The sequence below is a fragment of the Camellia sinensis genome, chromosome 10 (assembly GCF_055761805.1).
Source record: "Camellia sinensis isolate YWXY chromosome 10, ASM5576180v1, whole genome shotgun sequence".
NCBI classification, from domain to species: Eukaryota; Viridiplantae; Streptophyta; class Magnoliopsida; order Ericales; family Theaceae; genus Camellia; species Camellia sinensis.
Window position 1 is genome coordinate 156,702,287 of NC_138970.1, and position 25,586 is coordinate 156,727,872.

The 25,586-nt window shown below is 35.3% G+C and overlaps 3 protein-coding genes across 4 annotated transcripts; 1 reads left to right on the forward strand and 2 right to left on the reverse strand.

Annotated features, from left to right (window-relative positions):
• Positions 1-2,724: 2,724 nt before the first annotated feature.
• On the forward strand, positions 2,725-6,496 carry LOC114285872 (P-loop containing nucleoside triphosphate hydrolases superfamily protein). Of its 2 annotated transcripts, none has more exons than XM_028228955.2 (7): positions 2,725-3,197; positions 4,210-4,353; positions 4,450-4,524; positions 4,655-4,848; positions 4,944-5,115; positions 5,200-5,619; positions 6,016-6,496. In XM_028228955.2, exons 1-7 carry the CDS (start codon positions 2,934-2,936, stop codon positions 6,043-6,045), a joined length of 1,299 nt encoding a protein of 432 aa, XP_028084756.2. In that variant the 5' UTR covers positions 2,725-2,933; the 3' UTR covers positions 6,046-6,496. The 2 variants fall into 2 exon arrangements, with proteins under 2 accessions (XP_028084756.2, XP_028084754.2); XM_028228953.2 differs by having other exon boundaries at positions 6,167-6,496.
• CHUP1 (Hydroxyproline-rich glycoprotein family protein) lies at positions 6,403-12,990 on the reverse strand. The gene is made up of 9 exons (XM_028228952.2): positions 12,311-12,990; positions 12,005-12,096; positions 11,092-11,856; positions 8,847-10,175; positions 8,637-8,768; positions 8,191-8,372; positions 7,991-8,102; positions 7,596-7,739; positions 6,403-6,678 (listed from the first exon to the last, which is right to left on the reverse strand). The coding sequence occupies exons 1-9, from the start codon at positions 12,417-12,419 to the stop codon at positions 6,592-6,594; spliced, it is 2,952 nt and encodes a 983-aa protein (XP_028084753.2). The 5' UTR covers positions 12,420-12,990; the 3' UTR covers positions 6,403-6,591.
• Positions 12,991-16,187: 3,197 nt separating this feature from the next.
• Positions 16,188-24,806, reverse strand: LOC114285865 (SLH domain protein). Its single transcript, XM_082892657.1, has 11 exons — positions 24,372-24,806; positions 24,179-24,265; positions 23,908-24,087; positions 22,795-22,901; positions 21,590-21,678; positions 21,387-21,490; positions 21,184-21,289; positions 20,976-21,051; positions 20,731-20,845; positions 17,561-18,092; positions 16,188-16,654 (listed from the first exon to the last, which is right to left on the reverse strand). The coding sequence occupies exons 1-11, from the start codon at positions 24,628-24,630 to the stop codon at positions 16,567-16,569; spliced, it is 1,743 nt and encodes a 580-aa protein (XP_082748783.1). The 5' UTR covers positions 24,631-24,806; the 3' UTR covers positions 16,188-16,566.
• Between the last annotated feature and the right edge of the window lie 780 nt (positions 24,807-25,586).

The following is a 25,586-nucleotide window of genomic DNA, read 5'->3' on the forward strand; positions in this document are numbered from 1 at the left end:
GCCTATCCTATAACAGCGCTTGGATATTTTGAAGAATGGTATTATTGGTTTGTCTATCACGTATCAACTCTTGCATATTGGTAGACATCACGTCTATCCTAGTAGTAAGAGCAGCAACTTGTTCTTCGAGTTCCTTAATAGTCATGTTGATGATGATGAATGACAGAGTAGGAAGAGATGGAAGCTCAAAGATCGAATACTTTGATACCAAATGATAGGGTCCTAGACCCTAAATATGATCATTTGATTGGGGATCAGCCACCAACAATCCTTTGAATTGGGGATTAGCCACCTAAACTCTTAATATTATTTAATCTCCTTCAAACCATTACAATAAGCATCTTTATATAAGAAAAATAGCATAGACTTCCTAATATAATTAGACTTCCTAAATTGATTAGACTACCTAAATTGATTACATAGTAATTGAAAAGAAATAGACTTCCTAATATAATTGGTTTCCTAACAGCAGCAGAGCCAGTGAGACCGCGGCCGGAGTTAAAGCGGAGGAAAGAAACACCCCACAAAAAAGGGAAATGATGGAAGTACAGAGCTTCCAGGTTATTGGCAGCTAAACAAGAAAATGAAACAGAAAATTGAGGTAAGAGGAGGGGAGAGAAAGCCAGAAGCCGCCAGAATCTCCTCCCCCCCCCCCTTCCCCCGACTGTCGCAGCCCTCAAAAACCCTAAAAGAAGAAAAGTGTAGAGTGAGAAGCTCTCAAACTAGAGAGACAAAGTCAGGACGTATATTGAGATAAGAAGATTAATACATAAAAGGGTGTATACTATATACAAGTTAGGATATTTGTAGTGTTGATTATCACAAATCCTTTTTAGCCATAACTAAAAAAATGAGTCATAATTAAACACCACATAAGTTATAATCAACATCACATTAGTTGTAGTTATTTTGTCTCAGCTTGTTCTGTATTTGGCTGGCCTTTTTAGGCTGTTTTAGGTTGCTTGTATAGTTAGGGTTAGGGCCTGGGGCATATCCCTTGTATTTGTGTATATCTTCTGTTTTTATTTTATGATTTATTCACCCAAAAAAAATCACAGTGGGACTGTTTATTATAACTACGGTTGTGCAAAATACCGTTCAATTTGCTAAAATGGCACAAATTCGCACCAATCCATCCACTAATAACAGATTAAATTTTAAAATTTATAATTTACTTTCAAAACCGCTCCGCTCTAGTATAGTTACTATATACATTTTTTTAACCTTTAAAGAAGCATTAAAGTAAAAATGAGTGTGAGAGAGATTTAAGATATAAAATTTATTGTAAATTAGTAGTTATATATATATATATATATATGAAAAATATTATGTAAATTAGTGTTATATATTATGCAAATGTTTGACAATTGTTTAATAATATTTTTCAATCAACTAACAAATTGAAACCGCCCCAAATCACCCAAACTGTTGTTTGGTTATTTGTCAATCCGCCATTTACGTTTCGATTTATAATTTTACTCTCAAATCATCTTAACCGTACCACAAACACCTCTAGATACAGTGTAAAAGAGTTGAATATAACTTGTTTTAATTTAGGAGTCTGTGTCAGACTAGTTCGCATAACCAAGTTATAACTAATAGCAAAATAGGTTATAATCAAATATCACAAGTGTTGAAATTGAGACATATGTTACACACCCAGATATAATTTTTCATAAACTAATAACAATTAGTTTTAGGGGTGTTTAAAAAAAATAATAGAACCATTCAAATTGTTGGTTTGGTTTGGTATAATTTTATTAGTTTCAGTTCTTGTTATAGTTTTGAAAATAGTAAAATTGTTCAATCGATTCAGTTTCCAATTTTAAGGCTTTGATTATGATTACAAACCAAATGGAACCTGATATATTTGTTTATTATTTTTTTATATTTGTAATTTACAAGATATTTTTATTTTATAAGATTTGAAATCTAATTTTGATGGTGTAATTAACAAACTCTAATAAATTTAAGCAAACTAATTTTTATTAGCTTATTACTAACATAAAATTTATATCATGCATATTTTTATTATAAAAAAAAAAATAGAATCGTAGAATCTAACTGATTCTAGTCCACTTTCACAATGGTTGGATTATGATTTTAATTTTTCTAAAACAGTAAAAATCATTTTAATTTCGGATTTACTTTTACAATGATCGATCCGATCGGTAAATACTCTAATTAATTATTAATTTATTTATTTATATTTTTGCTGGGTACCCTTAATTAATTTAATTGAGTTAGGTAAAGCATATCAATTTCAGTGTAAGTATTAAAGTTTAAAAGGTCGCATTGGGAAATAAGTTAAAAATTAATTTTTTAATTTTTTTTAAACTTTTTAAAAAATATGTAAAAATAATAATGAGATCATGCGACAAAAAAAAAAAGAAGCCAAAAAATTGACTTTTGCAATAAAATAGGCCTAAATAAAGGTTCGTTTGGGATGTGGGTTTACTTATTTATTATTTTAGTCTGAAGTTAAAAAATTTTGTTTGAGATAGGTTTTTGGTTTTTTTTTTTAATTTTGTGAAAGAAAAAATTAAATAATTATGGGTTGGATGTGACATTTTATTTTATTTAGCTAAAATAACTATTTTAATCCCAACTTTTATTCTAAACGGAGCCTAAATATGTTTTTTGATTTTTTACGAATAAATATATCTAAAAAAAAAATTTAAAAAAAAAATGTACTAATATATTGCCTAAATCTTACCAGCAACCCTACAAACCGATTTAGCGGTTGCACACCGAACCTACCCCAAGTTGACACCCATCTCCCGATTCCGTTTCGCCGCTCTTTGCGTTTCTCATTCTCTGGTTACGTTACATATAAAATATTTATATGTAGCTAACACTAGTTTCTCGTCTACATCGCAACCACTTAGGTTGGGAGGTTTGAGATCGCATCATCATCATCCAATCTGCAGAAAATGGCTTCTTTGACTCCATCACTACTCTTTCCTCCTCCTCCTTCTCCTTCTCCTTCTTCTTATTCAAATTCATATTCATTACCCACCAGACACAAGTCTATCCTACGAAATCTTCCCAGAATGACTCGAAGAAGAGCTCTTCGTGTTTTGGTCATGGCAGCGAATAATGAAGCCCCTTCTTCTCCTCAGAAATTAACCAAATTGGTCACATTTTTAGGCAAAGGCGGCTCTGGCAAGACCACTTCCTCCATCTTCGCCGCTCAGGTTACTAATTCACATCTTATATTATTGTTTGTGATTTCTGTTTTGGGGGCACAAATTGTTTCTGACTTACCTTTTTTCTGTGTATGAATGGAAATGCTTTCAATTTGTTCATTCAATTGGGCTTCAATTATAATTAATTGGACTGTAATATTTGTTCATAGTGATGGGTTTTTGCTAGTTTTCTGAATGCTAATGGAAATGTACCTTTGTTTCTTTGATGATTTTCAAATTAGTGTTCATCTACGTAGTAATTATTGGGAAAGAAGTGACCAGTTGGGTTGATTGACAAAATAATTACAAAAAAAATAAAAATAAAAAAGATGAGTTGTTTTTAGAGCTTAATAGTTGAGGAAGGGATATTTCAAGACATCTAATTGAGATACTTCAAGGCTAAGGCTGTGTTTGGATTATGAATTTGGATAGAGATTTGAAAAGGGAAAGGAAAAAAGTGGGTAAATTGTAGGTGAAATATAATGTAGTTATATTTCTTTCACATTTTACCTAACTCTGTCTTTTCCCTTTCCAAATTCACGATCCAAACATTTTATACAACCTATGGTAAGCATAAGTTAATCTGGGTATTTCGCATATCTAACCAAGTATGAAATGAAAACTGACAATTTTTAGATTCTACAATTGAAAAGGCCTTAACTTGTAGTCTTTGCATATCATACCTAGCTAAATAAACACAAGAAACATGCAGGGAGAATGATGCTAAACTTTCTTCCTCAAAGCACATGACCTTTAGGAAAACTCTTCAACGCCATTATTGCTTGTTTCTTAATTGGAATTATTTGTTATATTTTGTTTTCTTTTTCAGAGAAAAAAAAAAAAAAAGAGCACGTAGGTAGTGTCAGTCTGTCATGTAGATTTAGATGATATATTTTGTTTACTCTGTCATAATGAATTTGATTATTATGTTTTGGGAATCTTCCTTCACTTTTGTATATAATTCCATTGGGTTTATTCTAAAATTTTCTCAAAATTTAACTAATCAATTTTTGTTGATCAGCATTATGCAATGGCTGGGCTTAAAACATGCTTGGTGATACAATCCCAAGATCCTACTGCTGACTATCTTCTAAATTGTAAGATTGGAACTTCTCCAATCACATGCAACAACAACCTTTCAGCTGTTAGGCTGGAAACTACTAAAGTGTGTTTTTCTATCTTCCTATGCTCCCTATATCTGATACTGCTGTTTAAATTTAAGTAGTTTTGACTCTAGATAAATTATTCCCAATAATTGCAGATGCTGCTTGAACCTCTCAATCGGCTGAAGCAAGCAGATGCTCGTCTTAATATGACCCAAGGAGTGCTCGAAGGGGTGGCTATGTAACAATCATTTTGATTATTTGGATTTCTTGTGTCTGAAAGACATTGTTTCCTCAGTTATGCTTTTATCCATGGGCGGTTCTCATGTGTTTTTTTTTTTTTTTTTTTTGGTGATATGGTAGGTGGTTGGAGAAGAGCTTGGGGTTCTCCCTGGCATGGATTCTATATTTTCAGCCTTAGCACTTCAGAGGCTTGTAGGATTCTCTAGGAATGTTGCTCAAAGAAACCGGCAGGAAGATAAATTTGATGTAATTGTATACGATGGTATTAGTACTGAAGAAACTATACGGATGATTGGTGCAACTAGCAAAGCAAGGTTAGGAAGAACTCTCTCTCTCTCTCTCTCTCTCTCTCTCTCTCTCTCTTCATGTGATTCTCTCAATCTTCATGTAATCACATGTTTCTGTACAGATTGTACTTGAAGTATTTTCGAAACTTGGCTGAAAAGACTGACCTTGGGAGGTTGGCTGGTCCATCTCTCTTGAGATTTGCAGATGAGGCTACTAGTTCAAGCACTAGAGGGTCCCAGCTCAATGGGAAAATGAGTGCAGAAATATGGGATGATCTAGAACAAACTCTGGAGGTATTTTGATACCCATTTCATGTTGTTACCTCTGTTAATGCAAGTCAATTTAGATTTGGATTGGTTATGTTATGTGCACTGTAGAAAGGATCTTCTATCTTTGCGGAACCAAGTAGATTTGGCTGCTACCTTGTGATGGACCCAAACAGCCCAACTTCCGTGAACTCTGCTTTACGTTTTTGGGGTTGTACAATCCAAGCTGGTGCACAGGTTTCTGGTGCATTTGGTATTGTGTCTCCAAGTTCTCGTGTAGAATCAATGGAAACAGTTGAGAAGAACTTTTCACCATTACCTTATTCTCTCATTCCGACTATCTCAATGGAACCCTCTCGAACTTGGAATGAGATATTGCTGAACGAAATCAGTAAAGATGCACAAGAACTTCTCTCTGTGCAAACAAGCCATTACATCCCTATTGTCCCTTCAGTCAGGTTTGATCCTGCCAAGAAATCAGTCACCCTCTTTATGCCAGGTTTCGACAAGTCAGAAATCAAGCTATACCAAGTATGCTCTCATTCTCTTTCATTTTTCTGTTCCAACTTCCTTTTATTGTATTTAAATGGATCTTGCTAGTACAGATCCTTTCTAGATATCTCAATCAAAGGAAGGTGAAATGATTTGAAGTACACTTTTCACAGAGCAAAACTAAAAGAAAGGGAACTTTAAATGTTTTAGGTCATTAAAAAGTAATAGAGAAAGAACTCGCATACTTATTTTTGTGATATATCATGATTTAGAAGGGCAAAATAAGGAACGATGGGAATATAAGAATATACTTCTAGAGCCTAGTGGGAGATATACTTTTGTTTTGATTTGATTTGTAGGGCATAAGACATTCTATGTTTCGGCATCCAGTGACAACAGTAAATGAGCCACTTGTAAAAATATGGTTTTTTGCAGTGTGGAATTTTGCAAAGCTTGTTCCTGTAGCTGATGATTCAACTTGTTGAAAACATGAATTACATTGTGCATGTCTCTGTGTGCGCGCAATTGTTGTCTGCTTTTTTAACAGAAAATGATGATTATTTTTCAAATTTGGACAAAATTGCAGTTCAGGGGAGGATCAGAGTTGCTTGTGGAAGCAGGGGATCAAAGACGTGTCATCCATCTGCCATCTCAAATTCAAGGAAAGGTGGGAGGTGCCAAGTTTACCGATAGAAGTCTCATCATCACAATGCGGTAGTGTATGCATTATTTCTCACTCCAGAGAAAGAGAGATCATAGTTCTCCTCTGTGCTATCAGACCTAAAAAGTTGGAAATTTACTTGGAATACTGACCCCTTGTAATTGATAACTGTATAAGATTCTTCTTTCTTTTTTTTGGATTGAACTGAACTATTGATTGTACAATGTTCAATATAATTGATGTTTTCCACACCTACATACATGGAGATGATGATGAAGTATACAACTGAAAATTGAATTATATAAATAAGAGAGAAGAAGAACACAATATAAAACCCTCATGTTTCCAACTTATTTGTCTTCTCCTGTTTGTGTACCGACACGGCCCCTCAGGTCTTCAAAAGCTTTCATGCTCTCTGCATCAAAGCCTCCAGCAAACTGCAACACAAACAAAAACAGTTACTCGCTATTTGTCATATATTGAATGTTTGGTTGCGCTTTTGTTTTCTGTTTACTATTTTGTTAAAAAAATATATAAAAAATTGTAAACAAAAACACATTTGATAGCTGTTTTGGTTTTTAAAATTATGGTAATAGTTTCTAAATTATCCAAAATTTTAGGAAACAAAAAAATGTGCTTTCGCTTGTTTTGAATACAAATTTGTATTCCCTCCTTTCTTTCCCACCCCTTCTCTGACAATCAACTCTGGCCACTTCCCTTTTTGGCAACTCACTAAACATGTCTTTTTATTTTTGTATTTGTGTCTTGAAATGTACTAAATATGTAGAATTTTTTCTTTTTTTTATCAAAAACAGGTTTTCTAAATTTATATAAACCAAAAACAATGAATTAGCAAAGTTACCAAACATGACCTTAATGTTTAAGAAGAAAATGAATTTTGCACAAAATGGGATTTGGAAACCACTGCTTTAGCAACTTCTATTTTTTGGTTCCTAATTTCTATCTAAATTCAATTAAGGCCTAGTTTGGGAAGACTAAATAAGTGTACTTTTTGACTTTTTTTGTATTATGTGTAGAAAAAGTAGAGAGGAGATGTTGATTGATGTGACCCAAAAAAGATAAAAAGATGAAATAAGTGCACTTTTTTGGCAGTAGCCAAACTTGGCCTAAGTTTTCTGACTGAAATCCTACTTTACATAATTGAGAGAGAGAGAGAGATTCAACACCAAACTTTCTCAAAAGTGGTTCATATGCTTTTAGTTGTTCTCTCCAACTTCAGAATGGTTACATCCATAGCAAAGTAGACATTTACATGAATGATATTGTTCTCTGAACCCTCAGAACCTTCAAACTTAATATCAACAAAAATTAGCCGAAGTTGGGATATTATTACCTGATGAACACGGAAAGCAAAACGCACGCCTTGCAGAAGCAAAAATTCTCTGTTTGGTTCCTTCTCAGGTCCACTCATTGCATCTAGCTCTGTCGCTACACGTTTCATGTATTTCCTTGCCAGTTGTACAGACGAGAGCTTGATCTGCAACAGGAAAACATGTTCATTTTAAGCATTAAACGTTTATGATATTGCTTATGATTTCGTTGTTTTGAGGTAACATGATGGTCGAGCCAACCATCATTAACCATAACAGTAAGAGCTTGTTCATCATTGGAAAGTTCAAGTTACATTTGCCAATTGACACAAAATATTCAAAATACCCAAAAATAAACAGTACCAATGTTGCATTTAAGCATCATGGAAGTTTGTATCATCTAGTTTTAGAAGTATACCTTGCCTACGATACCAGAATCCAGCAACCAATCAACTGGAATTCCAAATTCTCTATATCGTGAAATAGCCATGTCCCGTGTACGCAAGAGCGCATAAACACTCTGTTCCACCCTGGAAATCAGCAAAAAATTTATGTTTACTGACAACATAGAATAATTTCGAAAAGAAGTTTAAGATTACGCAAGAGAAGAAGACATACTTTTCAAGCAACTTGTACATTTTCTTCAAAGCACTTTCGCAAGAGAGTTTGGGATCATCGTCAAAAGAGGTCACTTGCTGCTCTAGCTTCAACAGGTCCTGGTATTCAAATGCTGCTTCTCTCAACGCATCTGCTTTCCCTTCAGGCCAATCAAAGTGCTTAAGGACTGCGCGTTCATCAACCTTAATGAAACACAGATGATTGAGACAATTTTGAATATTTAGTACTTGCTTAATGAGAATGTTAAACAAGAAGTGAGCTAATTCGAACTTTGTCAGAGTAAACATTTTTGTATTCTCCAAAAAAGAAAAAAAGGTCGCATTGTGATTTTAGATATTGAAGTCTTTGTATAATATGAGAATGGCTAATCCCTTTCGATCTAGAACTATAATTGTCAATGGCATATGAATGAACCCATTTCAACAAGTGAAGTCTAATGAGTATACCAAGAAAGAGAGCTCCTCATCAAGCCAGTTCACAAATGCGACCAAATCATTTATGTTGGTGAAGGATGCTGCTCGGACTTCAGTTGCCAAGGACTGCACGAAATCTCCTTGAGATTCCACATCAGCTTTCACCTGGATCAAGAGAAAAACTGTGTTAATCTTTGTCATAATTTGTGAATAGCTAACTGAAAGTAGAGAAATCATTCATACAGCTAAGAGGAACGACGATCTGTTCTCAATCTCCCCGATCATGTTGCTCCTAGCATCAGCTGTTGTACTAGATGTTGGAGATATCAAAGACGATGTGTCCTTCTTAGCCTCGCGTTTCATCAATGACTGGTAAAATTCAACTAGTTCAGGAGCCCGGTGAACTTTGTCACCACTCCCTCCCCCTCTTGGTAAGCTTCCTGGTGGAGGAGGTGGGCGAGGCGGTCCACCACCAGGTGGTGGCGGTGGTGGCGGTGGTGGGACACCTGGCGGAGGAGCTGGTACCCCACTCGTAGGATTAGTATTTGCACCACCAGATGATTTAGGAGGTGGCCGAGGAACTCTAGGAGCTCTCTTCTCAATATGTGCAAATTGAATCTTGCTCACCATTTGAGGATCTGCTGTCTTGCCATCATTGGATTGATCAATCGAGTCACCAGAGACAACTACTTTCTCCTTTACTTGAGCAAGTTTTGGTGGCAAACTTATGGATTTGGCTTTAGAGTCAAAGCTAGAATTTAATTTTGAATTGTCGCTAAACCTCGCTGCTCTTGCTTGCCCAGCTTTTTCCTTGATTTGTTTTTCCCTCTCCAAAGCTAATTTATGCCGGTCTTTATATGCAGGGTACTTTTCATCTAAAACCCCTTCAACCGATTTAGACATCAATTGGAACGACGATGCAACCTTGTTCAGTGAATCACCGCCAGGAGAAGAAACCTTTGGAGTTTCCGGAGATTCAGGAGCTTCACCAAATGTAGTGATGGCTACACTATCACTAGCATTTCTCAACATTAGGGATTCCAATGGACCCTTTGGTCTATGGCTAACGCTATTCCTAGGAGAGCTTCCCCCAAGCGATCTGGATGGTGATGAAACAGTGCTTGAATCGTCTTTGCTTTTGCCCCATTTCTTAAGCTTTTGAATTATGCCAGGCTTTTTACTGAAACTACTATACCTACTTGTGGAACTATCTATTGAAGCGTTGTCAAAATCCTCGCTTCCTGGGGATGAGGGGTGAGAAAAGTTGCTTTCAAGATCCGTGTCCCCTCCTTGGCCACGTTCTGATCCTGCGTACTCTAACATAAGCTGTTTAGCCTTCTCTTGTGATCTCGGACTCAAACTCTTGTTGAGATCACGAGCTGATGTTTTGCCTGCAGGTGTTTGGTAGTTTCGTAGCTCATATCTCAAGCATGCGTTGACCCAACGAAGGTACACTAGCTCTTCCACTTCACTGAACCGGTTTACTTGAAGCCCTTCAACTTGCTTTAAAAGGTCTTCATTTGTGTGCCTCAAGTTATTCACCTCCTCTCTGGCCTTGGCAACCATTTCAGTCTGCAAGCAGCATAAACAAAAGCATACTAGGATTGAATTTAATCTGATTACAAGCTCATTCTTAAATCCAAATAGTTCTGATTCATCAATTTCTTTGATTTCAAGTCCACACTAAATTTCTCAGACAATCCTGAGTACTCTAGATGTTACACAAACAAAACAAAGAGCGAAATTGAGAACCGGGCATGAAGTGTAAAGTAATTGTAGTTCAAACCAGGGGGGGCACGCTATAAGAAATGGTGTCAGCTGACCCCATCAATCAGATCTAAAAAAATTATAATAAAAAAAAAATATTTTGTTTATGTTAGCACCGCAGCCTTGTTTGTTGCAATTGCAACCTTAACTTTGTTTGCTGCACTCGATCTCCTGCTCTCTCTCTCTCTCTCTCTCTCTCTTCAAAGTATAAACATTCACGTATGACCATCTCTCTCCACTTCAAACTCAATGTTCATACAAAATACGCATTTCATATACATATATATAATATTTACTAGAAGTTTTAAAAAAGTTCGACCAATTACACCAAACCAAGCAAGCTATATATCTAAAAAATTGTAAGATGAAACCTCCCACAAAACACAAACTCTTCTTACTTACTCTAATCAAAAGCATTACAAAGCCCATTAATCCCTTTCTTGACTATGATTTTGCTTATAAATTTGAGAGCAGTTTTTCATTCTTCGAAACTTATTCAATGTTATCTATGCTATTTGTAGTGAGTTTGTGGATTAGTCATGAATTTCATATCTTCTTCTTCATGGTTATCTTCATGGATACCATAGAATTATGGTTTAAATTATACCAATAATGGTTTAGATTTTTCGAAATCTGATAAACCATTTGCATTGAATTGGAAAAACAAAAATGAATGATCCCATAGGATACAAATATGCAAGAGGGAACTTTAGACTTTTACCTCTGTCATATTAGAAAGGGCTGTAACGCTGGCCTCAGCAGCATCAAGTTTAATGATCAACTCTCTCTTTTCATGTTGAAGCTCTCTGTTCTTCCTCTTGAGCTCCACAACCTCCACTTCTAATTCCTTCAAAGCCTTTAGACTCTTTTCAACTTCCACGTCTTTCTTGAATGCTTCTCCCTCCTTCGCTTGAAGACCACTCACTTGTTGTTTGAGCAACAATAACTGACCTTTCGTTTGATTCGCTTCGAGCTGAATCTGCCTCTGAAGCTCCTTTATCTTATTCCTAGCCGCCTCAAGCTCTTTCTTCACAGAAACTCCATGAGAGACCTCCTCATGAAGCTTTTTCCTCTCTGCTTGCAGAGAATTGATGGTGATGTTGAGCATGTCTATCTCTACTGTCTTAATCTTGAGCTGTCTTTGCAATTCAACAATGTCCGATTCTTGCTCTTTCAAACCATAATACTCAAGCAATTCACCTTCTAGCTTTACTTCCCTCTCTTCCAATTCCTTAACTAAATTGCGCAAACGTTCTAGTTCGCTTGCATTGTTTGCCATCTCAGTCTCGTAAACTCTGTCTCTCTCTACCTTGGAATCCCTCTCCGTATCATACTTGTCGTTGGGAAATGGAAAATCAATCTCTCCGGAGAAAAGATCTTCAAATTCAGGTAAAATCTCATCCTCAATATTGGGTGAATTACTCGAACCATGGTTTATTATCCCACTTATTAATTTAACCTCTTCTTTCTCCTCTTCCTCCTCCCCCTACAATATGTATAAATTACCATATTAAAATTCAAAAACAACAACAAATACAAAGATTTATATCTAATCTTCACTACACAATACCACAAATAAAAAATATAATCAAAGAAGAAACTTGGTTTTGATCAAGGTTTGCAGTAATACTCACATCCTGTTCTTTGAGGCCATCGATAGAACATATAAAGTGCTCTCTATCTTCCCCATCAATCTGAGGTTGTTTTTCAGATAATTCGCCATTTTCTGAGTCCCAGATTCAGAAAAAACAATTATACAAGATAAATAAAAACAATATGACGTCCCCAAAAAAGAAAATAAAAACACAATTTAGTCTCTGATATACAAATAAGCCATCAACATACTCACAAACAGAACTCTAAAGTATCTCAATTTTGTTAGTGCTGATGCCAAGCAAAAGTATTGAATGAAATATGAAACAAGTGATTGGATTAAGTACCAGAAGGCTTGACTAGAGTGGCCGATGAACTCGAGGTTTTGATATTGAGCTGCTTAACTGCATAGGCTGCAATAGAAGCAGCAACAAGAAAACCTACCCTTAATATCATGTAGATTATTATGATAGGAAATACTTCTCCTTCCTGTCATCCACAGAGAAAACCCAGTTCCCAAACACTCCTCAACCCATCTCTCCCCAACCCCATAGTTCAGAATTCAAACCATATCAGACCACTTGAAAATGAAAACAAGAACAACCCAGAAAAATTCTAGATTAGGAAAGTAATAACTGTGAAGAATATTCCCCCCAAAAAAAATAACTGTGAAGATTTAATAGCCATTATTGAAGTTAAAAGGATCTCCACATAATCAGCATTATCATTATCTGTGAAATTTGATAGGAGAAGACTTGATTGTGTGGAAAGAGTGTCCGATAAATGGAAAATCTATTCACAACTGTCATGCTAAGAGGTACAGAAGCCACCAAAAAAAACTAGTGGCTAGTCTTTCTCCAGAAGGATTGAAATTCTCCATATGGGTTGTGGAAGTGGGTCTCAGATGTTAACTCATTTCTTCAGAAGAATGTGTGTATAGTTAAAAAGAACCATTTATACAGATTGACAAAGACTCCTGCAACTGTAAATTTGAACATAGAGTTGGCTACAGACAACAACTAAATCACCCAATTTTTTACTCTTTATAAAGGTTGGGATTGCTTGCGGATCGGGTTAGGTCGGGTAGCCTCTCATTTACTATCTGTCTGAATTTAGACGGATTGAAAAAAATCAATCCGCTTCTATTTCTTAGTTAGCGGATACGGATTGAACGTGCTATGCAGGCTGGCAGATAAATGCAGATTAATTTGACAGTTTGAGCTTCACTGTTTTGGGCTTATTTTCAAACTATTTTTCAATAATTTTTTATTATTTTGGGCTCAAATTTTTTATTCCTCATTTTTTATAATAAAAATAAAAGCTCAATTTTTATATTTCATAAATAGCAAATATAATTACTATATAAAATGTCATTTTTTTGACACACAAAATAACATCATTTTCTTGGTGGTGTTAGCGGGGTCGGTTTAGGTCAGGTGGTATCTCATCTGTCATTCATCCGAACTTTGACGGATTGGAAAAAATATATCTACATCAATCTACTCAAACCATTGAAACCATCCAGTCTATGGTAGATTGGTTCGGGCCATTCGATTTTAACGAGTCGGATGGATGTTTGCCCCAACCCTAATAAAGGTTATCAAGGTCTTCAAGATCTTTCAAAAAGTCAATTTATTCTTTCTATTTTTTATACATCTTTTTATTAAAAAAAAAATTAAAAAATTACAAGCCGATTCCCAAACCAACCCTTACGCTCGTGTAGTAAATTTTGAATGCTAGTAGTAGTGATTTGTAAATTTCAGTTATATTTGTTTGGAGAACTAGACTGATGAGGATAAGAGGGATAAGTTATCTTGAGGAGATTATGTACACTGAGATTCTATTTATAAAATAAAATTATTTTAAAATTGTCTTATTTATTTATAGTTTGTTTTTTTAATTATATGGGATTTTAAGACCTATTTTATAAGGTGGGCTGTTGGGGACGAAAAGGTCGGAGAAGATAATAGTCTTGTCTTTAATGCCATGCAATGAACACGTGTCTCTCTCTATCTGTTAGCTCCCACTGTTTATCCACTAGTTTGATTGGTGTTTGTCCACTCATTTTCAGACCCACAGAACTCATATCCTCGGATTGATAGAATAGCCAAAAAGTCAAAACTACCCACCAATCCTAACGGTCTGATCAATCTCTCTTTGAATGATCTTGGAAAGGCACTTGCGTAGGATATCCTCTCATTATGATTTGATTAGAGAGAGAGTTCAAATCTCTTGTTAATATCATAAGAAGAGGATTATGGGCCCACATGGAGAAGGTGGTGAGGTCAAAAAAGTCTATAGAAATACAGATTACTCAAAACACAACATTTACAGATATAATATATATATATATATATTCACTTCTACATATGAATATGTCTGTAAAAATATTTTTAATCTCACACCTATATATTCTATACTTAAAATCTTCTATGTTCCTAACACTGCTCAGTAGGGTCCATTTAAGAGGCCCAAACAAAGAAAAAGGGGGCATGCATGTTTGTTTTTGTCGTTTGGTTTCACCCAAAATTGAGAAAGGAAAGTTTGCTTGGAAAAGGTTTGTGCTGGAAATTTAATTTAATTGTTTGCCATTTGGTTAATGGAATGAAGCATATGGAATATGTTAGCCAAAGGGAAAGCTGTATCAGCCAAACTTTTATCCTTGTAAGATTTAACACCTCTGCTCTGCCCACCTTAATTTTCTTTTTTCTTTTTTTTGGCTTTTCTCTGAGTTTTATTTTTATTTTTTTTAAGCCCATTAGAGCATCTTCAAGGGAATAGTTAAACAAAGTTTGCTAGATATTTTAGCCAATGTAAGTCTAATTTTGAGTTCTAATGGGCTAGTTATTAGGCTAGCTACTTTACCATTCTATTTTTTTTGTGGCTACAATTGAAGAGCCCCAGAGGCTCTCCAAACAATTATGTATGTATATATTTTAGATTTTTGTATATTTATGTCTTGGATTTGGGATTTTATATTATATATATGTGTGTGTAGCAATTTTATATGTTCTTTCAATTTTGTTTGATGAATTACGGAATAACTTATGTTGTATTTTTTATTTTTTTTCCTCCTCATTCTATAGGTTTTGTATGTTTGTATGGGCAAATTTATTATTGCAAATTTATATTAGTAAAATATCAGCAATTAGTATTTTTTTATTTTAAAAATTAATTAAGTTAATTTAAATGATTAGCTAAAATAAAGAGCGTGATTAGAGAACACAATAGATAAAGTAATTAGGTAAAATAAAGAGTATACTTTTTTTTGTACTTTAGCTAGCGAAAAGTAGAGAGTGTGGTTGGAGTTGCTCTTAGGTGGTTCAATTTTTTTGAAAAAAAAAAAAAAATTATTAGTTGAACAATCAAAACATAATCTTATTTTCATATAAATATTTTATTTATTCGTACGTTTAAAATCTGATTTTGCATTAAGTTTTTATATTCTTAGACTTACTATTACAAAAAAATCACTCTTTGTTTACAAAAATTTACCCATCATTTTAATCTAACAAAATTTTGGGAAAGATAAATAGGAAAATTAGAATTTTTGGACAAGTCCAGGAAAAATGGATACATTGTGAATGATGAGTCCATTGGAATATTATTATTATTATTATTATTTATTTTTGGAGGGTGGAGTTCATGGATCTCGATTTCGGATTAAAGAGCACGACTTGATTTAAACTTCAGGTACTTTTATTGCTACACCAGCTATATTATTCAGATTTAAAAAAACACATCCACAACTATAATTCACTCCAATTATTCTTTCATGAACATGAACATGAACATTTAAAATCCAAATTAGGAGTCTGACCACTTGGAAACAATGCCAACTAGCCCATAAATTCCTTGATTATCCTCCAAGCATGTAGGCACTCACCATCCCCTGCTACTTCTGGGCCAGGGAACAAGTTCGGGCTTAGAGAAAACTCTCTGATCGTATAGTAAAAAGGAGTTTGAGACAGATAAAGAGAATTCGAACAAATATATGTCCCTAATTATGTGATAAAGAAAGAATTTAAGACAAGAAAATAAGAAGAATCCAGACAAAGGATTCAGTCTCCTCTCTCTCTCTCTCTCTCTCTCTCTCTCTCTCTCTCATAGACAAGTACTAAATCTTCACCAGTAACATAAATGACATGAAACTCAAGCAATTGAGATCTCATAAGATGATCGGGTACTCAAGCCTCCTTACCCCACCACCCTTTCCCTCTTGGGTTTAGTTTAAATGATATGAACTACAATTTGTACTTTAATATATGTCTGACAACACAGAATTTATGTCCTCTTGCACATAAGAACTTGGAGAGAGAACAAGACAAAACTACTTCTGAAAACATCACAAAATCCGTTCAGTTTGCTCTCTGTGATTCATTAACTCAAAACAAATCACAAAATACATGATTGGCAGGATATGCTGCCATTTATAAATACACAAACAAATGCCCAGAGACAAACTCTCAATAATGATAGGGTCTAAGAAGCAGCTTGATGCACGACAATTATTGAAGATTTCTGGCGTATCCCTTGACCAAGGGTTTCTTCGAGTAATTTATCAGCAAATCTCTACTTCATATGGGAAAAGAAAACATTAATCTCAGTCGTCCCATTTCCATCTTCGGCCTACCTCCTCAAGAACCTTGGCACGCGCTTGGCTTTTCCTAGCTTCATCCTCAATCCAAGATCTGCATCCAATAGCTTCTATTAGTAACAACTATGTTTGTTGACAGTCTAGGACTAAACCAAAACATTATAATATTCTTGTCCTAACTCACAAGAATCCTCAACTATAAAATTAGGGCAATAACTGCATTGTCTCACCAGACACTAGCCAACTATTAAATTAGGGCAATAACTGTCTTGTCTAACCAGATACTAAAACAGTAGGCTTAATCATGATGGGAGAAATAGAAGGAACAAAACTTAACACCAAGTATTGCCCTGCAAAGCAAACCAACTTTTATTTCAGGTGAGCCAACCCGATAGTCCTCTTAAAGCATAATAGTTTATTTTGTAACGAAACAGGAATAGTATGGTATGGATACTGAAAATAGCTAAAAACAAAATCATCATGGCTTTAAATTTTTTGGAATAGTATTTTTTTTTTTAACATTACATCCACTCAAAAATCAACTGACAGCATATACGCAGGTAGCACATTTTATATCACAATGTCATGGGCTATGCTATAGACTTCAATAGAAGATCAAAGAGTTCATCACAAACTAAACCATACTTAAGCCTTGTGTCAGGTGAGGTCGGTTACATGAATCCTTCCTAACAAATGACCGACTCTGTCCAACAATCCCTCCCTTTTTCCATAACCCACTTCCCTTCTCCCCACTCTTCCCTCCGAATAAACCAATCCTGATCATTGATCTTATTTTTTTACCACATCTACTGGAGCCCACTAATCACTAATCACTAATCACTAATCACAGTTCTATACATAATTTAGAAACATATACATACATATATATATATATAAACATGAGACTTTGTGCATAAAAGAAAAGAGAAAAATATAAAGAGTCGTATAGAAATTTCAAGAAGAAAAAAAATCAGAAAATGCATGCAGCTTTAATTCTTACCTGAGTATCCGCAGAGCTTCAATCTCTGCTTGAAGTATTGACTTTGCATCAAGCGTTCCTTCCAGCTTGACCTGTAAATCACTGAGCATGTCCTGCAAATTTCGTTGCTCATCTGCATGTTTAGCGTTCTCACATGCAAGCCTCTCTGACATCTCAGTGACTTCTTCCTTCAGACTTGAAAGCAGCTGCTTCTGGCAGTCCATGGCAGCCTTCTCCTTCAAATACTTGGCTAGAGTGTCCTCTTGAACAATCTTCTCCTGTTCCAAGTCATGAATTGTAGCAAGATAACCCTTGTGCACTTCAAAACCACGACGTCTCTCTTCTTCTACCTTCCCATCCCAATATCTCTGTATATCTCCTCGGTTCAGAAGCTCAAACCTAATTTCTTCCATTGCATTTTGCCTCGAAGAATTTTCAGCTTCTAGTCTCAACAGTTCAGCATGAATTACTTCTGTCATCCTGCCAGTTGTCAGTGCCACTGCCACTTGTGCCTTTGTTGAAGGTTTATTTGGTTGAAACCGCTTTCCCTGTCCTGTTAAACAGAATGCAACAGTTATAATCTAAGAAACACGAACATGGACACGCAAACACAGAAATTGGCAAAAAAATGTAGAACACGACATATGGGGGTCACGTGCCAAATATATAATCTTATATTTTTATTATGAGGCATATATGAGTCTTGAATCTAAAGGATTCCGAATAAGCAGAACTAAGACAAAATACATTGAGTATAAATTTAGTAACAGTAACAATGAAAGCAGAGAAGTGAAGATTGAGAACCAAGAACTGTCTAAGAGTGAACATTTTCGTTATTTAGGGTTGATTATCACAACGGCGGAGGAGATTGATGCGGATATGACCCATAGAATTAAGGCAGGATGGCTTAAATGGAGAAGTGCGTTTGAGGTACTGCACAATAAACGAATACCCACTAGACTAAAAGGAAAGTTCTATAGAACGACTATTAGACTGGTGATGTTGTATGGGATGGAGTGTTGGGCAACCACGAAACATGTAGAAAAGATGAGTGTTGCTGAGATGGAAATGCTAAGGTAGATGTGTGGTAAGACTAAACAAGACAAAATTATGAATTAGTGTGTTCAGAATTGGATAGGAGTAGCATCGATAGAAAATAAGTTGGGAGAGAATCGATTGAGATGGTTTGGTCATATTCAACGGAGACCAATAGAGACAGTAGTGAAAAGATGCGATACAATGATAGCAGATGGAAGTGTTAGGGGACCGGGTAAGCCTAGATTAACATTAGCTAACGTTGTAAATAGAGATTTGGATCTACTTAATTTGACTAACGAAATGGCCTTTGATAGAGTCGTGTGGAAAAGAATGATTCATATAACCGACCCCATTTGATGGGATTCAAGGCTTGGTTTGGTTTGGCATATATAAGTCAATGATAATAATTTTGAAAGTCTAAAGGAGAAGAATATATATAAATTTATACTGTTTTTTGTTTTATCATTGGATTCCAAGTCATTTTATTCAAACTTGTAATGTGATTCATGTGGGTCTACGTATTGAGAAGTCTCCGACGAGTGTCGTGTTGTGTTGTGTAATATCAAGTCAGTGTCGAACACAACACATTACTTTATTAGAAGTGCCCATGCTTCTTAGGTTATAATCTTCTTATATGAGAAAATGAAACTGCATATATTACATCTTTGCACACATTGATGGGCACCTTGAAGAGAAGCCTGGCAGCACTGCCATTTAAAAGACTACAGCTTATCACCTATGTGGCCATTTCCCCATATACATGCTTTCTATAGCAAAAAAAATAGGGAACCTCAACACACACACACACACCAGGAGGAATGAAAGAACCTCACTTGAGTCTCATTGCATCTCCCATTGGAAACTAATTACTCCATATTTTCCATCACTACTAAATCAACACCTTTTCTTAAGATGCAAGGTTTACTAGAATGAAGTGGAATGGAATGATCATTCCATTGAAATATCCATTCCCATGTTTGGTTGATTAAAAAAATAACGAAAAATGCATTGCAAATATAATCATCACCTATGAAGCACAGACATGGCAGAACTAGTGCTGTAGCGGTGTCGGACACAGGGACACGCTGACACGCCGACACGCCGGGAACACGTCCATTTGATTTTATTATTATTATTGTAAGGGACACGTCGGGGACACGGAAAGAGGAGAAACCTAAACCCTAAATCAAAAGAAGAAAAAAAGACAGGAGAACTTGTTCAATTGATCGATCTTCAGTCGCGAGCCCCATCTCCATCGAGGCTCCTGTTCCAATCAAATCTCCATCTCATCTCGACCTAGTAAGTCTTGCCTCGTCTCTCTCTCTCCCTCTTTTCTTTCTTTCTTTTCTTATTTTAGTTTTTTTATTTTATTTGCTGATTAGATATTTATATACTTGTATATTTTAGTTTAATTTTTTTTCTTTATAAATTTATATATGCAAATTTATTTTTTATTATTTATTTAATTTTTTCTTTATATAACGTTTATAATTTATAAAAAATATATTTATAATGTTTAAATGTAATGATTTTTATATAATACATCGAATTAATGTTAAATTTTATTAATTTTGATTGTTTGGTATTGGTAACATAATATTAATCTATATAACAAATAGGTAATATATATATATCTTCAAAAAAAAATTGCCGTGTCTCCCGCCATGTCTGTGTCTCCTTTGTTTTGAAATCGCCGTGTCTCATATCCGTATCCGTATCTGTATCCGTATCCGTGTCTATGCTTCATAGATCATCATTGACCATTGTGAGGGAATTATCATTCCATAGGGGAGCCTAAGGAATAACCATTCCACCTCGTTCCAAATAGAGCATTACAGAACCATTTTGCCCATAAGAGTGGAAGTTCATTATTAGTCTAAATCAACACACAGATTAAGTGATCAAAAGAAGCCAACTACACTCAATAAGGACCAGACACATTTTAAAATTTGTTTCCATTGCTTTGAAAGCAAGTCAGTTGTGTCTCTCACATCTACTTAGCTAACTCAACATAAAAAAAGAATATGATCAAATGTTAGGTCTTGATCAACATGCTGCCAACTACTAAATGGTAATGGCAGATAAGATGCATTCAAATATGTAAACTTGTGCAATCTATAGCCTGTTTTCAGAGAGGAGAGAGAGAGAGATACCAAAAACTTTTTTGAGTATGCCTTCGTCACCAGCCAGCATATCCATAAAAAGCTCAGGTGATGCATCTGAACTGATCTCCCTCATGTCCATAAAACCCATGTTGGTCCTTGATATCTGGACTGTAAATAAGTCAGGTTTTAAAAGCTATGAAAGGATGACAAAATGTCACTTATCAATAATGCCGTTCTGATATTTCAAGAACCATAGACATATATATACCCATCATGTATCAAATTTCTTGTACCTTTTCATTTATTCCTGGCATGGCTTCATACTCTAGCTGTGCTTTCCAATCTATCAGATCCTGGCGAGATATGAAACTAAGGTACCAAATATGTTATGTTTAAGTGAAAAGAATATCAATATTTGTGTGTTTGTGTGTTGTTTTATTTATTTATTTATTTTATTTTATTTTTTTAAGCAGACAATTGAAAGAAGCATAGTTGGAGTACCTCTCAGGATAAAAATCGACACCTTGTAGGCCTTTTGAATCATCCTGATCCAAACTCGTGTTCTTTCCAGACAGCTTGCTAAGAATGATGCCAGCCTCAGCCAGGGCTGAATAACAAATCCAAGGGAAAAATTTAGAAATTTGTTACTTTATCCAAGGAACATCACTACATGAATATCAACATCAAACCATCTCAGTTCTTACATTGAATTGACCCAAAATCAGGCTCTTCAATGTTCACATCATCAAAGGCAGCAACTATAGACCCAGAAAGTGCAACAGATGGAACAATCTGATGCTTTGGATTCCTATTAAACCAAATAACAAATCGCTAAGAGAGACCATCACAAGCTGGCACATTACATTTATATGATACTGACAAATCTTATCCATGGACCAAATCCTACCTTTCCAGTAAAGAATTAGCTCGAACTAACCATCTTGCATATTCTCTCCGAGTACACAATTCATCTGCCTTGACATCATCTTCAATGATCTGTATACCTTAATTACAATGGCGCAACATGCTTAGAACTGAACGTTAAGTTTCACTCAAAATAGCATAGGCTTCTATTCTAAAATATATAAAATTATTGCAGATGATGATGATTTTTTTTTTTTTTTTTGAACGGCAATGATGATGAAATATTTCTACATTATAAGGAAGGGAGGGAGGAGGAGAGGAACTAATGGAAGAAATATATGATCTATGATTACTTCTATTTCAAGGTCTTAGATAAAGTCCAAACTTCACGACATCAATCCCTGGTTAATGTTGTAACATGTAAGGACCAAAGTTTCGAGGCCACAGACTCTCTTCTTTCATGACTTTTGGATCATAATGAATGGTACTATCATGATTACACTTCACAATTATACCATCCACAAAATCAAATTTCTGATGTCTTAGGCCTCGTTTGGGAACAGACTAATTTAGTAACTTTTTGACTATTTGGCTAAAATATGAGCTAAAAAAAACTAGTATGTTTGGGATGACTTTTTGACTTTTTACGAAAAGATGTGCAAAAAGTAGAGAGAAAAGAGAATCTTTGACTTTTTGGTATGAGTTGTTGGCTTTTTGGATAATTTAGTAACTTTTTGACTTTTTGGCTAAAAAAGAGGGTTCCCAAACGAGGCCTTAATCAATAATATGCTAAACACCAGGTAAGAGACCTAGAGGCAAAAGCTGGAACATTTGGACACAAAACTTCATAGTCATATATTCTAGTGATTTAGGCACATCAATTTGATTCAAATACCATATGCAGTCAGTAATAACAATTTTAGAAGTTCACTCACTCCCACATCCCTTCAGCCAAGAATAAGAAGTTGGCAGTTCATCTTCCAAGAAGTAGATTCAAGGGGAATGGCAAATACGAAAATAAAATCTTCTGTTCGTAAAATTTGTGAAAAATATTAACAAATCTGTAGGCGGGGGGATGTAGTATAGTAATTTGGTCCAACCCCAAACACAAACAAAGACAAGGAAAAAGACAGTCTTAAAGAGACTCTCTAAATGACCCAATGTATAAATAAGGAGTCTGTTTTGACAGGAAATGGATATATCCATATATATGACTCCTATTTATGAGAATATGCTTCTAAGACATACCTTCAATTTCTTAAGCACCGATAAAGCTTCCTGCTGAGTAGAATCCACAGGGGCTGGAATTATCATCCGTCCAAGCTTTCTTTCTTGCCCCTTTAGATGGTTTGTCTCTTAACAAAGGTAAAATACAAAAGATTAGTACATAAAAAGTGGCACACGATGCAATATAAACAACATTAAGAGCTAATCAAGTTCCAAAATCCAGCTATTATCACAACAATCATTTTATAAAACAAAAAGTTGGAGATGGAAACCATCAAGTTGAGAAAAAATGCAAAAAGCTAAAGAGATGCTCATAAAAGATGATTAATTTTTCAGGAGTATCAGTCATTTACTCCATATGACGAAACACATTAAGACAAAAAGGATAATGTAGGGAAAAAAAATCTTTTGCTCAGGAAGTCGTCTAGGGCTTCAGTCCGACTAATCCCCCAAGTACATGGAATCCCCCTGTCCGATATACCAAGTAATTACCGGGCCAAAGCCCCAGAGATAGCCTCAAGGGGGAGTGGGGAATGTAACATTTAACCATTGGCCCAACCCTTGCGATGCAAACCCATGACTTCTCATATGAGAGTCATAAGCTCAGGCCAACTAAGACAACCTAGTCCGTTCATTCAAAATTACTTTCAACACACTAATAAAGTTAAAGCTCAGTCAAGTTCAGGCTCAAAACGGAGAAAATGAATCAAGCCTGATGGAGCTTCCAATTACAACACTTAAGCAAATTGTTTGCCATGGTGGGAAACTTGATGCACAACACACAAAAACATTCAAATGCATCACTTTGTTACTTTGAACAGCAGTTAATTGCTTAATGGGGGGACACAATGGACAACCCATGGATAAGAAATCAACCTACTGCCTTGTACATTGCATTTGTAATCCACATCTCTCTCATATAAAAATGAGTTTTATTTGTTTTTCCATTAATAGTTTAACATTGAGGCATTCCAAAGCTTCAACAATTATCACACCTCTACCATGTATCTCAGTGCTCAAGCGGAATTGCAGCTTCAACATCAATTAATATGCTCAGATAAGAAAGCAATTTAAAAGGAGAAAACAAAATCAAAACACCGTTCAAATTTGAGAACTTTTGAAATTGGAATGTACCTAATGCCACTTCTTCAACAACTGCATCGAATTCACTCACCAAGCTTGCCTCAGGAACCACAGTGTCACTCGACCGTGAATCATAATCAATAGTTTTATTCTCAATGGCTTTATCAGATTCAGATGGCCCTAAAATCCCGTGCAAAGCATGCAGTGGACTCCTAAATTTTATCACAAGACCTAAAAAAAAAAAAAAAAAAAACACAATGTTCTACAATTAAAACCCAATTCACAAAAACCCCAAAATAGGTTAAATTTCCAAGAAACAAACCTCTTCTGAATAGACTAAAGTAAGCAATGGCAGCTAGTAAAGCAGTGATTGAAGTTCCAATACCCACCACCAGAAATGTAGGCCAACCTGCAGAGCCAGAACAAACACTCAACAACAATTTATAACAGAAATTACATAGAAAACATGTAGATTTAAGCCAATATATATATATATATATATAAACAAACGAGACCTTTGTTTTTGCTCTGAATTGGGGATTCAACGATTGCCCAACCACCGTACTCGTCGGTTGAGCTTAGGTCTGGGGCGAACCACGAGAGCTGGAGGCTACTCGAGGCGATTGGTGCAGAGAGACATGATCTAGGGTGTATGGATCTGCGAGTGATGAAAATTGGGTGTGGAGAATTTTGAAACGAGAAATTACAGGGACGATAGAGAAGGCGAGTGCATGTGGGGAGGATGAAAGAGGATGGTGATGAAAAAGACCACATTTTTGTAGTATCTGCAATTGCCAGTTTGCAGAAAATTAGGGTTTGGATTTAGGGTTTGTGGACTGAGATGAGATCAGACATGGTTGCCAATCACTTGTAGTTGCAGAGGTCATTTATTAAACTATTTTTTTGTTTACAAAAACAAAATTTGAATTTGGATTAAAAAAACCAAAGGCAAATTCTGGGGTATTTTTTTTAAGGTATCTGATATTATAATTTTATAATATAAAGTACATCAAATATTTTTATGATGTCTAAGGTTTCTCAACATCAATTCAGAGAAAATTAAGTCAGAGAAAATTGGTCCAGAGAAATTTTCTCTGGCCTCCTTAGCTTTTCATGGACATTGCCAAAGAAATTTCCTTAGCCTTTCATGGACTCCAGAGAAATTTCAAATTTCTCTACCGTGGGTTTGATCCTCCACCAAATGTTGTTGAAAGCTTTCACTGTGTCACAGATAGAAGGTTCCAAAAACGCTCCCAAAGAAAATTACTTCTAACCCAGAGAAATTATGAACTTCCCAAATAATTTCTTTGGGTTCAACCCAGAGAAAATTGAAATTTCTCTGCAGAGGAGGAGGTCTTAGAAATTCAATGAAATCAGATCTAATAAAGTTGGTATAGTTGAAAATTTCTCAGAATTCATTCATCAAATTCCACTTGACATTGAAATCTTTCATCACAACCATAAAAAGCAGCAAGCAACCTTCAACATCATCATCATCATCATCATCTTCTTTCTACATCATCTGTAGCAGCACCATAAAAGCAAAATAAGTAAGAGCACTTTGATAGCATCAACACAAATGCACAACAAGATAAATGATTAACTAGAGATAGCATGAGGCAATAACAAAACTTCCAGAGAAATTTGAACAACCAGAGAAATTTGAACAAACCAAAGATCAACCAGAGAAATTTCAACAACCAGAGAAATTTGAAGGAAATTGAATTGCA

Excerpts from the sequence above, each read along its gene's own strand:
- LOC114285872 (XM_028228953.2), top strand. The coding sequence starts at position 2,934 with ATGGCTTCTTTGACTCCATCACTACTCTTTCCTCCTCCTCCTTCTCCT. Across the intron at positions 4,849-4,943 it reads GGTGCAACTAGCAAAGCAAG|ATTGTACTTGAAGTATTTTC; the intron begins GTTAGGAAGAAC and ends GTTTCTGTACAG. Across the intron at positions 5,116-5,199 it reads ATCTAGAACAAACTCTGGAG|AAAGGATCTTCTATCTTTGC; the intron begins GTATTTTGATAC and ends TGTGCACTGTAG.
- CHUP1 (XM_028228952.2), bottom strand. The coding sequence starts at position 12,419 with ATGATATTAAGGGTAGGTTTTCTTGTTGCTGCTTCTATTGCAGCCTAT. Across the intron at positions 8,769-8,846 it reads GATCGTCGTTCCTCTTAGCT|GTGAAAGCTGATGTGGAATC; the intron begins GTATGAATGATT and ends CTCTTGATCCAG. Across the intron at positions 7,740-7,990 it reads ATTCTGGTATCGTAGGCAAG|ATCAAGCTCTCGTCTGTACA; the intron begins GTATACTTCTAA and ends TTCCTGTTGCAG.
- LOC114285865 (XM_082892657.1), bottom strand. The coding sequence starts at position 24,630 with ATGTGGTCTTTTTCATCACCATCCTCTTTCATCCTCCCCACATGCACT. Across the intron at positions 24,088-24,178 it reads CTTTAGTCTATTCAGAAGAG|GTCTTGTGATAAAATTTAGG; the intron begins GTTTGTTTCTTG and ends TTTTTTTTTTAG. Across the intron at positions 20,846-20,975 it reads TGCCAGGAATAAATGAAAAG|ATATCAAGGACCAACATGGG; the intron begins GTACAAGAAATT and ends TTTACAGTCCAG.